Source organism: Balaenoptera acutorostrata, chromosome 8 (genome assembly GCF_949987535.1).
Source record: "Balaenoptera acutorostrata chromosome 8, mBalAcu1.1, whole genome shotgun sequence".
NCBI classification, from domain to species: domain Eukaryota; kingdom Metazoa; phylum Chordata; class Mammalia; order Artiodactyla; family Balaenopteridae; genus Balaenoptera; species Balaenoptera acutorostrata.
This window is the reverse complement of record NC_080071.1, coordinates 76,470,929-76,482,783: the sequence shown is the minus strand read 5'-3', so window position 1 is coordinate 76,482,783 and position 11,855 is coordinate 76,470,929. Positions and strand designations below refer to the sequence as shown.

Sequence of the window (11,855 nt, the reverse complement as noted above, 5' to 3'; positions counted from 1 at the left end):
CAGTTTGGCACGTTTATAAAAGATGTCAAACAGGGTGGGGTGGGGGGGAGACAGAAGCATGAGGTGTCCAGGGTGACATGACCGACACCAGACATGCACCGTGCATTTAAGCCCCTCCCCCAGCCCCCTTCCCTAACCCAGCCCAGAGCAGCACCCGCCCACCCCCATTCCCTGCCACTGCCCTCAGGCTGGTGGCTTGCAGAGGACAGGGGACCAGGGTGAGGGCTGCTGCAGTTTGCCCCATGGACAAGGACAAGAAGTCTTAGATGAGTCCGGCTGAGAGGTGGAGGCGATAGGGGAGGAAGGTAGACCTCCTCCGCTTAGACATGCAGGAGAGTAGCCCATGGGACCCCAGCAGTGGGAGAGGAAGCAGGGCCACCCTCGGAGAAGCCCTACCAATCAGAAATCTAAGGCAGGGGTCCCAGTGTCCTCTCCAAGCCCACCCCTCCACGCACGCACACACAGGCGACACACTCACAACCCTGAGCACACCCCAGCGGGGCTCACACTCGCGTCCCTCAGGAGCCCTTTGGGAGCTTGGGCGGAGGCTCTCCCCTCAGGCCAGGCCGAGCCTGAGATAGGTCCTTCCTTCTGGCGGCCAGGCCATCCCTCTCCAGGGTGGGGAGAGAGACAGCCAAAGGCCACAGGGCCAGGTGGGCTGAGTCATGGCCCAACGGGCCTCCCCAAGCTGGCAGAGCTGGTGACCGATGAGTGTAGGCGGGCAGGAGCAGAGAGACTGCTATACCCGCATGGGGGGCCCAGAGCAGGCCGTCAGTGGTCCCCGGGACCCGTACTCATAGTCCGCGTCTGTGGGCGAGGCCATGAAGGAGCTCAGCGAGCTCCCTGTCTGCCGGTCCCGGAAGCTCTGGATGTAGCTCTGTGGGAGAGTAAACACAGGTGTGAGAGTGCCACTGCAGAGCCCTGCCCTGAAAGCCACCCAGGCAGACATCCTCAGCCTGCACTGTCACAAGCCTGAGACGCATCATGGTCTGCTGTCGGCCTAGGACCTCACCACACCCAGAGTCCACAGCACTGAGACACTACCCCGCACTACACCTCATTAAAACTCGCTCTCAGGACACCTCTCCCCCACCCATCAGGCTCCCAGTACAGGGGTTACGATGGGTGGACAAGCGCTAGGCCTTCTAGACAGTGACCAGCCCCTGGGGAAGGCCCAGTCCTGCTTGGACAGAGTCTACAACACTCCCTTCTCCCCACTCGGGGTGCTCACCGGGGAGAGGATGTCTCCGTTGAAGCGTTTGATGGGCACTGGCCTGCGCCGATAAGCAGGGTCAGGGGGCCCAGGCCTTGGAGGAGCCCGGGGGCCTCTAGGGGGAGGCCTTGGGGGTCTCTTCTTGCGCCGCTTCTCCTTGCGCTCTTCCTGCTGCCGAATCCTCATCAGCTGCACACGACGGCGCTGCCGGCTGATGACCACTGTGAAGGGGTGGGCAGAGCAGGGTCTCAGAGGCCCACGTGCCTCATTTCGCCCAAGCCTCCCCATCCCTTCTAACCTGAGGGCTCCAGGCTCCCAGATTCCCCTCATCCGAAACCTCTCCTCCTTTACTTTCCTGGTGTCCCACCTCCCAGATGGGACTTCGCACAGTTCTTTTCTTCCAAAGGTCTTTATGGAAGCTTCCTAGACTCTAGGTGCCTGCTTCCCAGCTGCTACCCCTCTCCCAGTCTGGAGCCATAGGTGACTCACCTAGACCAGCCATCATCATCTCTCGACTGGACAACTAAGCTGCCTCCTCACTGGTTCCCCTTCTATGCCTGCCTTCCCTGATGCTTTCTACACTCAGCAGCCAGAATGAGCATCCCAAATGCTAAATTAGACTATATCCTCCCTCCTTTAAACCTCCAGTGGCATCTCACCACCCATCTAATGAAATCCAGAGTCCTCATCATGGCCCACGGTGCCCACACAATCGGCATCCCTCACCCACCACTCCCGCCCGACTTACTCAACAGGCCAAGCTCATTCCCTTCGCCCTTGCTATTCCCTCTTCTCGAGCTCTTTGCATGGCTGGCCCCTTATCCTTCAGGTCTCTGCTTAAATGTCACCTCTTCCAAGTGACCTTCCTTGGCCACCCTGTCTGTATTTCACATCACTCTGCACGTCTCTTTCATATCACTCCACACAATGGGAATTATCTTGTTAATTTGCATGTCTAGTGTCTGTCTCCCCCACCCTGAATGCAACCCCCTCAGGGCAGGGGCCCTTTCTGTTTTGTCTCTGTTGCATCCCCAGTGCCTGGAATGGGCTGGCACAGAGCCACTGCTCCATCTGTTGTTGTGGCAGGAATGGTGGCACTGAAGTGCCCGTCCGGGCACTGAAGCTCCCAGACCCGGAGCCGGTCAGCTCTCTAACTCAGCTGAGGCCTTCCGCTGCTGGTGTGTACAGCTCCTTCCCCCATCCACCGTCGCTCAGACCCACCCCCCCCTCAAGCACCCATTTCTCTCACGCCCACCCTGGCCTGTGCCTCCTCACCTTCCGTGTGGGAGTCCCGCTCGGCGGTCACCCGCCACTGCACCAGAACGCCCATCAGGCTGAGCAGGGGCCAAAGTGCCAGCAGGGCCCAGCTCCGCCAGCAGAGGGGGGGCACGGGGGCGGCCCGCAGACGCTCCACCGCGTAGCGCCCCAGCAGCAGCAGCTCGGCAAAGTAGTCGGCAGCCGTGGCGATGAGCGCGGCACCCGTCACGGCCGTGGCCAGGGTGGTGAGCGGGCGGGGCCAGCGCAGCGTGAGCAGGGCGCAGAGCAGGCCGCCCCCCAGCAGCAGCCCCAGGGGGCCCCAAACAGAGCCTGGCTGGTAGTAGGGCGCGGAGCCCAGTAGGGCGGCAGCGGCGAGCAGTAGGCCGAGCAGCAGCCCTACCAGGAAGAGGCCCACGCTGCGCACCAGCATGGCCACCAGCCCGCAGAGCAGCCCGATGCCCAGCGCGATGCCTGCGCTCGCCCCGGCACTCAGCTGCGTCTCCAGCACCCGCTCTCGGTAGCACAGCAGGAAGATGACCACCGAGCCAAACAGCAACCCAGTGAGGAAGAGTACTGCCTTGAAGCAGCGATAACCTGGAAGGGAACAGCGGCTAGTGAGAGCCCAAAACGAGGTCACTGGGCTGGAGGTAGGAGGTCAGAGGGGTCAAGGACAAGGAATCCCAGGGGAACCAGAGGCAGGCCACTAAGATCAGAGAATTGGGGGTCATTGGGGTCCTGAGGGCGGCAGTGAAGGGACCACTGGGGTCAAGGACGATCAGAGAAATAGGTCATCGGGAGTCACTGGGAAAACAGAGCGGCAGTCATTGAGATGAGTGCTGGATTTCTGAGACAGCGATGGATCACTGGAGTCAAGGGCGACTCAGTAATAGGGTCACTGCGGTCTTTGGGATCATAGAGGTCAGACAGAGAGGCCCCTGGGGTCACAAGTGGATCAGCAGTAGAGTCACTGGGCTCTTTCGAGAGGGATTGTTCAGGGCGATGAGGCATTTGGAAGTCAGAAAGAACTCGAGAGGTGAGGTCACACGGGTTCAGAAAGATGAGGTCTTTTCAGGTCAGGGGAACTGACGGATGTGGAATCATTGAGAGTATGAAATGGTTTCTGAGCGAGGGTAATACTGAAGCCAGAGAAATGGAATCATTGAAATCATGGTGGCGGCAAACAGATGATGGGGTCATAGGGATTCCCCTATGTTAGGAGTAATAGAGGGAGTCAGAGGGATGGAAGGTAATGAGATAGCTGGGGGGTAGTTAGGGGTCACTGGGGCTTACAAGGAGTCATAGGGGGTCAGAGAGGATTATCAGGGGAAATAGTGGCTGTGGTGTTTCAGAAAAGTGGAGGTTATAGGGCCATTAGGCCCATTAAGGGTACCTGGAAGTGTGAGGGACTTGTAGATCCTGAAAAGCTGAGAAGATGGAAGTCAGAGATGGGGGTCAAAGGGTCAGGGAGAGCCAAAGAGAAAGGTCATAAAGAGGAGAGTCCGTTCTAAGAATGAGGGGAAGCATTGGAGTCCAGGATGTTCTGGGGTCAGAAAGAGGAGTAGGGCATGCACAAGGGCTCAAAGAGTCCAAGAGCCCGAGAGTGGGAGCCCCCAAGAAGGGTAGGGTGTCAGGGAAGCCCAGGAGAGGGAATGGCAGGCTGCACTGAGCAACTGTAGAGGGAGTGGGTAGAAATAGTGGAGGGGGCGAGGTCACACAGACTCCTTGGAGACCCAGAATGTGTCCTGAAGCCTTAGAGGGGCTCTTCCCCCTGCCCACTCTGCAGTTGTTTGGTCCAGAGTCTGGGGGTGGAAGTGGAGGGACCATCTGGCTCCCATCCCTGCCTACTATCCAGCCATTCTAGGGGGAGATGTAAAGGCTGCCGAGCACAAGTCCTGCCCCACTTCTGCTCAACCTGGAACTCAGACCTCCAAGCCTCCTTTTCACTTCACCCAGCCACCTATAATGCTCTGCCTGGAGGCGTTCCTTGGATGCCCAGCCCATAAAGCTCTCCTTTACCTGAAGTTCAGTACCTCTTGCTGTAGAGTCACTGGGCACTTACTCCACTAGACCATCTGGCACCTTGGTGCAAATTAGAAATAGTTGTGCCTTCCTCTAGGCAAAGCAGCCTTGTGCCAAGGTCTAGAGTTTGGCAAGTAGAGCATGGGCTGGATTTCAGCCCCCACTTGCCTTTCCAACTGAACTCCCTTGTGCATCCTGGACAACTATCCACAGCAGCCCCAATTACTGGAGGCTGACTTGTACACACATCTCCATGTGTGTGACTCTAATATGTATCATTTAGCTTCCTCTAATATGTATCACAGATGTGAATGTTCCAGAAGTCTCTTCTTCATCAGACAATATGCCCTGTGGTAAGGGACCACGTTAACTCACCCTCCTAAATGTTTTCAGTGCCTACCTAGCACAGTGACCTAAACACATCTTCACCACAAAAGCTATTATTTACTGAGTACTTACTAATTCTCACAGCGCCCCCGCCCCCCGTGTGAGACAAATATCTTTGTTCCCACTGTTCAGATGAGAAAACTGAGGCTTAGAAAGGTTAATGTGCCCAAGGCATCATAATTAGTAAAGTGCAGAACCAGGTTCAAATTCAAGCATGCCTAATTCAAAACCCTGTGTTCTCTAGGATCTAGAGTCTAAATTATCTACAAACGTGTGGGATGAAAAAAAGAGAAACAAAAGCTAGTTCATGGTAGTGGTAAAGTTCTAAAGAAGGTTTGGGGTGCCTCAGGAAAATAACTTGAGGAAACAGTGGGGGGCCCGAGTGAGGAATGAGATGGGGTCTCACCGAAGAAGCAGTAGACGACTCCAAACAGACAGCACATGATGCAGACGAGGGCTGGCAGTGCCTGGTACCTGCGCTCCAGGGGCTGTTCGCAGGGTGCACCCCAGAAGGCATCATCTGGCTCGGGGGGCAGCAGCTGGAACCGAAGTGTCGCCGCAGTGCCCGGCATAGTGCTGGGAACAGTAGGGAGTCACCCTCCCACGTCAGCCTGACAGAGAGGAAGTTGGGGTCAAGGAGGAGTCCTGGGTCTCCACCAGGATGAGGGTGAGAATAGGAGTGGAGAACTAGGGAAGGACACAGTGGACAAAGGAGTGGTGCCCACATCACACAGCTCTGGAAGCATCCCTGAAGTAAGGGACAAAAGACAAAGGAGGGGAAAAGTGCCTGGCTAGAGGGAGCTGGGATGAAGAAGTTAAAAGGGGGACTGGGTTGGAGGGAGATGAGGGCAGTGTGCTGCCGGTGAGGAGGCAGCCAGGAGACCGGTCTGTGGGCGGCTAAATCTGGGATTGTCCAAGATCTACCTGGGCTGGAGGCGACCTGAGCTTCTGAGCGAAGGAGGCTCTCCGGCCGGGGTTGCCGGGCGCCAGAGGCTCCACCTGATTGGTGTCCGGTAAAAGTCCGCGGTGAGGGGAAGAGGGCTGTTGGGCCGGAGGGACCGGTCCCTGCGCGGCGGCGACGCCGCTCCGCCTCCAACACCGGCTGGCACTCCAGTCCCGCGACGTCCGGGCACTTAGGCTGGGCCTGGGGAAGGGAAAGGAGCAGGAGTAGGGGCTCGGGCTGCCCCAGAGCCGCGGCCCCATGCCCTGAGCCCGCCCGCGGCCTTTGGTGCTGATGGACAGCTCCGGCCTCTGCTCCTTACGTCACTCAGGGCGCACCATCCAGGCAGGGGCGGGCTGCTTCTGACGTCACACAGGACGCACCAACCACGCCGGAGGGAGGTAGGGGACTCCGCCCCCGACGTCTGCCTCTCCCGCACTGAGGAGGGGGCACTTCCGGGGGTCCTTCCCCTTTAACCTCCCCCTTCTCCTCCCTCTCCGGTAGCCGGAGCCCGAGACCCCACCCCGGGGGCGGGGCCCTCCCAGTGACACGTCGGACAGCGGCGGCCTCGGCTGAGGCTCCCGCGCCCAGCGCCGGGACCCTGCGCGGTACCGAGCGGCAGCTGGAGGGCGATCGGAACGCGGCGCAGGGGATTCGGCTCGGCGGGGAGGGAGGGGGGCCCGCCCGCTTGGCTCGGGCCCTCCGGATCCGCCCCCTCCCCGGTCCCGCCCCCTCGAAGCCTCCTCTTGCTGCTCTGGGGCTGCTCCAGGGCCGGGGGCCCGCGGTCCGGGCGCCATGCGGGCATCGCTGCTGTTGTCGGTGCTGCGGCCCGCAGGGCCCGTGGCCGTGGGCATCTCCCTGGGCTTCACTCTGAGCCTGCTCAGCGTCACCTGGGTGGAGGAGCCTTGTGGCCCAGGGCCGCCCCAACCCGGAGATTCTGAGCTGCCGCCGCGCGGCAACACCAACGCGGCGCGCCGGCCCAACTCGGTGCAGCCCGGAGCGGAGCGCGAGAGGCCCGGGGCCGGTGCAGGCGCCGGGGACAACTGGGAGCCGCGTGTCTTACCCTACCACCCCGCACAGCCTGGCCAGGCCGCCAAAAAGGCCGTCAGGTAGGGATCAGACTCGCCAGTCCCACCCCCTGGGAACCGGCTGGGACGGACGCGCAGTGGAGGCCGCCAGGGGCTGGGTCAGGCCCCGGAAGGAAGGGTCTGACCGGCCAGGAAGTCTTTGGGCCCCGATAATTTCCGACGGCCCTGCTTCCCAGGGAGGTTTGGAGCCCATCTGAGGCCTCTCTGGGCCCCATCCAGGCCTGGGCAGAACTTGCCCGCCTCTGCCCTAAACCTGCTTGACCCCATGGACCCCCCAGAGGTCCTCATAGCTCCCTGGCTCGGTGTTAGGTTTAGAGAAATGGCTAGTGTATAGAGTGGGTGCATAGAGAGAGGGAAAGAGAAAAGAGAGAACTAGGATTACCTGTATCTCTTGTTCCTGGGTGGGCACCTGGGGGAGGGGGGGTGGAGGTTTGTGGGAAAAGGGTGATGTACCCATTCCATTAATGCCTCTCTGCCTATGAGTTGAAATAATTTCTCCGAAGTAACACCGAGTTCAAATTCCAGTTCTGCAACTTACCTTCTGTGTTACGGAAGGTAAGTTTCTGGAACCTCTGACCCCCCCCCAAACACATTCACTACATCTCTATGCCGTTTATTCTGTTACATCATTTACGTGATGTATTTGTGGTATAATGGCATATTATTTAGAAATAAGTGTATACATGATGTGTGGAGCACCTATGTACCAAGCATTTGGCTAAGTGCTTTAAAGAGATACAATCAGCCCCATTTTACAGATGAGGCTACCCAAGGCTCGGATGGGTTTAATAACTTGCTCAAGGACTCAACCACTAAGTAATGAAACAGGGAATCAGACCCCAAATATATCTCTCATATCTGCATGGATAATGCCATCTCCTAAAAGCACTATGGTAAGGCCAGTATTTCCCTTAAATACTCATGATCCCTGGGGGAGAGTTGTTATTCTATCATAAATGAAACAGGCCCAAAGAGGACATGACCTGCCGGAGCCTGTGTATGCTGCCCTCTACCTGCCCTGTTGTCTTTTTAGTAACCTTGTGCCATCTTCTACCCCCACCCCCAGGACCCGCTACATCAGCACAGAGCTGGGCATCAGGCAGAGGCTGCTCGTGGCGGTGCTGACCTCACAGGCCACGTTGCCCACACTGGGTGTGGCTGTGAACCGCACGCTGGGGCACCGGCTAGAGCGTGTGGTGTTCCTGACAGGCTCGCGGGGCCGCCGGGCACCACCGGGGATGGCCGTGGTGACGCTAGGCGAGGAGCGGCCCATCGGGCACCTGCACCTGGCACTGCGCCACCTGCTGGAGCAGCACGGCAACGACTTTGACTGGTTCTTCCTAGTGCCCGATGCCACCTACACCGAGGCGCACGGACTGGCTCGCCTAGCTGGCCACCTCAGCCTGGCAGCCGCTGCCCACCTCTATCTGGGCCGGCCCCAGGACTTCATCAGTGGAGAGCCCGCCCCAGGCCGCTACTGCCACGGTGGCTTTGGGGTGCTGCTGTCACGCACACTGCTGCAGCAGCTGCGCCCCCACCTGGAAGCCTGCCGCAACGACATCGTCAGTGCGCACCCGGATGAGTGGCTGGGCCGCTGCATCCTCGATGCCACCGGGGTGGGCTGCACTGGCGGCCACGAGGTAGGAAGATAAGCCACCCCACTGGTGCCTCCTGTCTGGGCGTGTGCACTTCCCCCTGAGAGGCAGAGGGGGTGGTTGGAGATATGGGCCTGGGTTTCCATGCAGTTCTGTCATCTTCTATCCCTGTGACTTTGGGTAAATTACTGAATCTCCTGAGCCTCGGTATCCTCATCCTTACCAATGGAAATAATTTTTTCTCAGGGCTGTTATAAGGATTAGAAAAAATAAGGGAGCCTTGCACATACTAGGTGTTTGGTGTTGGCCATTATTATTTTATTTGAGCCCCTGGACAGCTCTGAGATAGGATGCATGCCCATTTCACAGATGAGCTAGCAGAGGCTTGCTCAAGGTCACACAAGCTCACAACTGGTCAAGATAGACTGAAGCCCACAGAATTCTGACCCCAAGTCCACAGCAGGTCATAGGATGGAGGGATGAGACACAAACTATGGGGTGGGGGTGGGGGACGACTCTCCCCTCATGTTTCCCACTTCCCTTCCTCTCCCCAGGGAGTCCACTATAGCTACCTGGAGCTGAGCCCTGGGGAGCCCGTGCAGGAGGGGGACCCTCGTTTCCGCAGTGCCCTGACAGCTCACCCTGTCCGTGACCCTGTGCACATGTACCAGCTGCACAAGGCTTTTGCCCGAGCTGAACTGGAACGCACATACCAGGAGATCCAGGAGTTACAGGTATGGTCTGGGCTGGAGGTGGGGGGGTGAGGGCATCCTGAGAGGTCTCAGAGATCCCAGGGAAATACAAAATTAGCACAAGAATCACAGAACAAACCTGCTTCCCAGTCCCTGTCTGCTTCTACCTTTTCTCTGGAGCCTCTCCAGAGACCCCCATTTAAGTCTTAGGCTGCCTCCATCTGGGGAAAGAATAAGTGGGGGCCCTGGGTGGGCAGAGGTTGGCAAGGGACTGGGAACCTGTCCTGAGTGGCACCTTCTGCCTGCCCAGCCCCCCAGCTGTGTGCTGGCCCCTGTGGTCTATGCCTCGCTCATGGCCTGTTCCTCCAACCCAGTGGGAGATCCAGAACACCAGCCGTCTGGCAGCGGATGGGGAGCGGGCAGCCACCTGGCCCGTGGGCATTCCAGCGCCGTCCCGCCCGGCCTCCCGCTTTGAGGTGCTGCGCTGGGACTATTTCACAGAGCAGCATGCTTTCTCCTGCGCTGATGGCTCACCCCGCTGCCCACTACGTGGGGCTGACCAGGCTGATGTGGCCGATGTTCTGGGGGCAGCCCTGGAGGAGCTCAACCGCCGGTACCACCCGGCCCTGCGGCTCCAGAAGCAGCAGCTGGTTAATGGCTACCGACGCTTCGATCCTGCCCGGGGTATGGAGTACACGCTGGACTTGCAGCTGGAGGCATTGACCCCCCAGGGTGGCCGCCGGCCCCTCACCCGCCGAGTGCAGCTGCTACGGCCACTGAGTCGCGTGGAGATCTTGCCCGTGCCCTATGTCACCGAGGCCTCGCGTCTCACCGTGTTACTGCCACTGGCTGCAGCCGAGTGTGACCTGGCCCCTGGCTTCCTGGAGGCCTTCGCCGTGGCCGCACTGGAGCCTGGCGATTCTGCGGCCACCCTGACCCTGCTGCTACTGTATGAGCCACGACAGGCCCAGCGGGCGGCCCACGCCGATGTCTTTGCACCTGTCAAGGCCCGTGTGGCAGAGCTGGAGCGGCGTTTCCCCGGTGCCCGGGTGCCCTGGCTCAGCGTGCAGACAGCCACACCCTCACCGCTGCGCCTCATGGATCTGCTCTCCAAGAAGCACCCACTGGACACGCTGTTCCTGCTGGCCGGGCCAGACACGGTGCTCACCCCGGACTTCCTGAACCGCTGCCGCATGCATGCCATCTCTGGCTGGCAAGCCTTCTTTCCCATGCACTTCCAGGCCTTCCACCCGGCCGTCGCCCCACCCCAGGGCCCGGGACCCCCTGAATTAGGCCGAGACACAGGCCGCTTTGATCGCCAGGCAGCCAGCGAGGCCTGCTTCTACAACTCCGACTACGTGGCGGCCCGAGCGCGGCTGGCGGCGGCCTCGGAGCAGGAGGAGGAGCTGCTGGAGAGCCTGGATGTGTATGAGCTGTTCCTGCGCTTCTCCAGCCTGCACGTCCTGCGGGCGGTGGAGCCCGCGCTGCTGCAGCGCTATCGGGCCCAGACGTGTAGCGCGCGGCTTAGCGAGGACCTGTACCACCGCTGCCGCCAGAGTGCGCTCGAGAGCCTCGGCTCCCGCACCCAGCTGGCCATGCTGCTCTTCGAGCAGGAGCAGGGCAACAGCACCTGACCCCGCCCTGCACCCCTGAACCCTGGCAAGGCGGTGCCCCGCCCCGCTCTTCCCCAGCCACCCGGAGCCACCTGCCAGCCTCGCAGGACAGGGCTGGCCGCAGCCTCAGACCCCAGGGCAGCCCGCTGACCCCCTCTCTCTGGCTTGGGGGACCCTTGGGCTTAGAGCAAGCCTGGAAGAGGTACCCTTGGAGCCACCCCTTTCTGCCCCAAACCCGGTCTCCCTGCCCTCTTGACGCTGCTGATTCAGGCTGTGGCCTCCGAGTATTTATGCAGTGCAATCTGCCTGACGCCAGCCCCACCTCCTAGGGTCCCCTGGGGGGCTGGGCTGTAGGTGAGTTGTTGGAGAAGGGGGGGGAGCTGAGAGAGGAGGGGCGGTGTCGCCCAACCTCTCTCCTCTGCAGTCCTGATGAAGCTCCCTGCCTTTAATAAACTGGCTGAGTGTGGACTAGTGGTTCTTTTTTTTTTTTTTTAAATATTTATTTATTTGGCTGTGCCGGGTCTTAGTTGCAGCACATGGTATCTTCATTATAGCATGCGGGACTGTAGTCGCGACGTGCGGGCTCTTTTAGTTGTGGCATGTGGGATCTAGTTCCCTGAACAGGCATCGAATCCGGGCCCCCTGCATTGGGAGCACAGAGTGTTAACCACTGGACCACCAGGAAGTCCCGGCTAGTGATTCCTGAGTTTTTGAAAGGCAGGCATGGGGACAGGGAGGGCTTTGAGGATGGAGGCTCCTTGTCCTGGCTGGGGCCTGTATTTCCTTTTCCCAGGGACCGAGTCATGCATATGCCCAGCCCCACCCCAGCTCCCAGCTTAGTCACATATACACACAGAGAATTCTTTATGCCTCTTTATTCCCAACTTTGTCAGCACTTTATAAAACCAGACTGGAGGCAGAGAGGCCTGAGAAGGCCCCCTTCCCCACCCCCAAGCTCAGCCAAGTTCTGAAAGATCTGCCTCTCCCTGTGGAGGGGACTCTGGGAGTGGGGTTGGGGCAGAGGGAACTGGGCCAGGCCTGCTGGACCACA

The 11,855-nt window shown here is 59.6% G+C and overlaps 2 protein-coding genes across 4 annotated transcripts; one reads left to right on the top strand and one right to left on the bottom strand.

Moving 5' to 3' along the window:
• Positions 1-175: 175 nt before the first annotated feature.
• On the bottom strand, positions 176-6,276 carry TMEM198 (transmembrane protein 198). 3 transcript variants are annotated; one of them, XM_057551692.1, is made up of 6 exons: positions 6,139-6,276; positions 5,801-6,020; positions 5,283-5,487; positions 2,489-3,064; positions 1,232-1,434; positions 176-877 (listed from the first exon to the last, which is right to left on the bottom strand). In XM_057551692.1, exons 3-6 carry the CDS (start codon positions 5,446-5,448, stop codon positions 740-742), a joined length of 1,083 nt encoding a protein of 360 aa, XP_057407675.1. In that variant the 5' UTR covers positions 5,449-5,487; positions 5,801-6,020; positions 6,139-6,276; the 3' UTR covers positions 176-739. The 3 variants fall into 3 exon arrangements, with proteins under 3 accessions (XP_057407675.1, XP_057407674.1, XP_057407676.1); XM_057551691.1 differs by having other exon boundaries at positions 5,801-6,204; XM_057551693.1 differs by lacking the exons at positions 5,801-6,020; positions 6,139-6,276 and having other exon boundaries at positions 5,283-5,790.
• Positions 6,277-6,611: 335 nt separating this feature from the next.
• On the top strand, positions 6,612-11,278 carry CHPF (chondroitin polymerizing factor). Its single transcript, XM_007187984.3, has 4 exons — positions 6,612-6,925; positions 7,971-8,544; positions 9,054-9,233; positions 9,566-11,278. Exons 1-4 carry the CDS (start codon positions 6,612-6,614, stop codon positions 10,823-10,825), a joined length of 2,328 nt encoding a protein of 775 aa, XP_007188046.2. The 3' UTR covers positions 10,826-11,278.
• Positions 11,279-11,855: the final 577 nt, after the last annotated feature.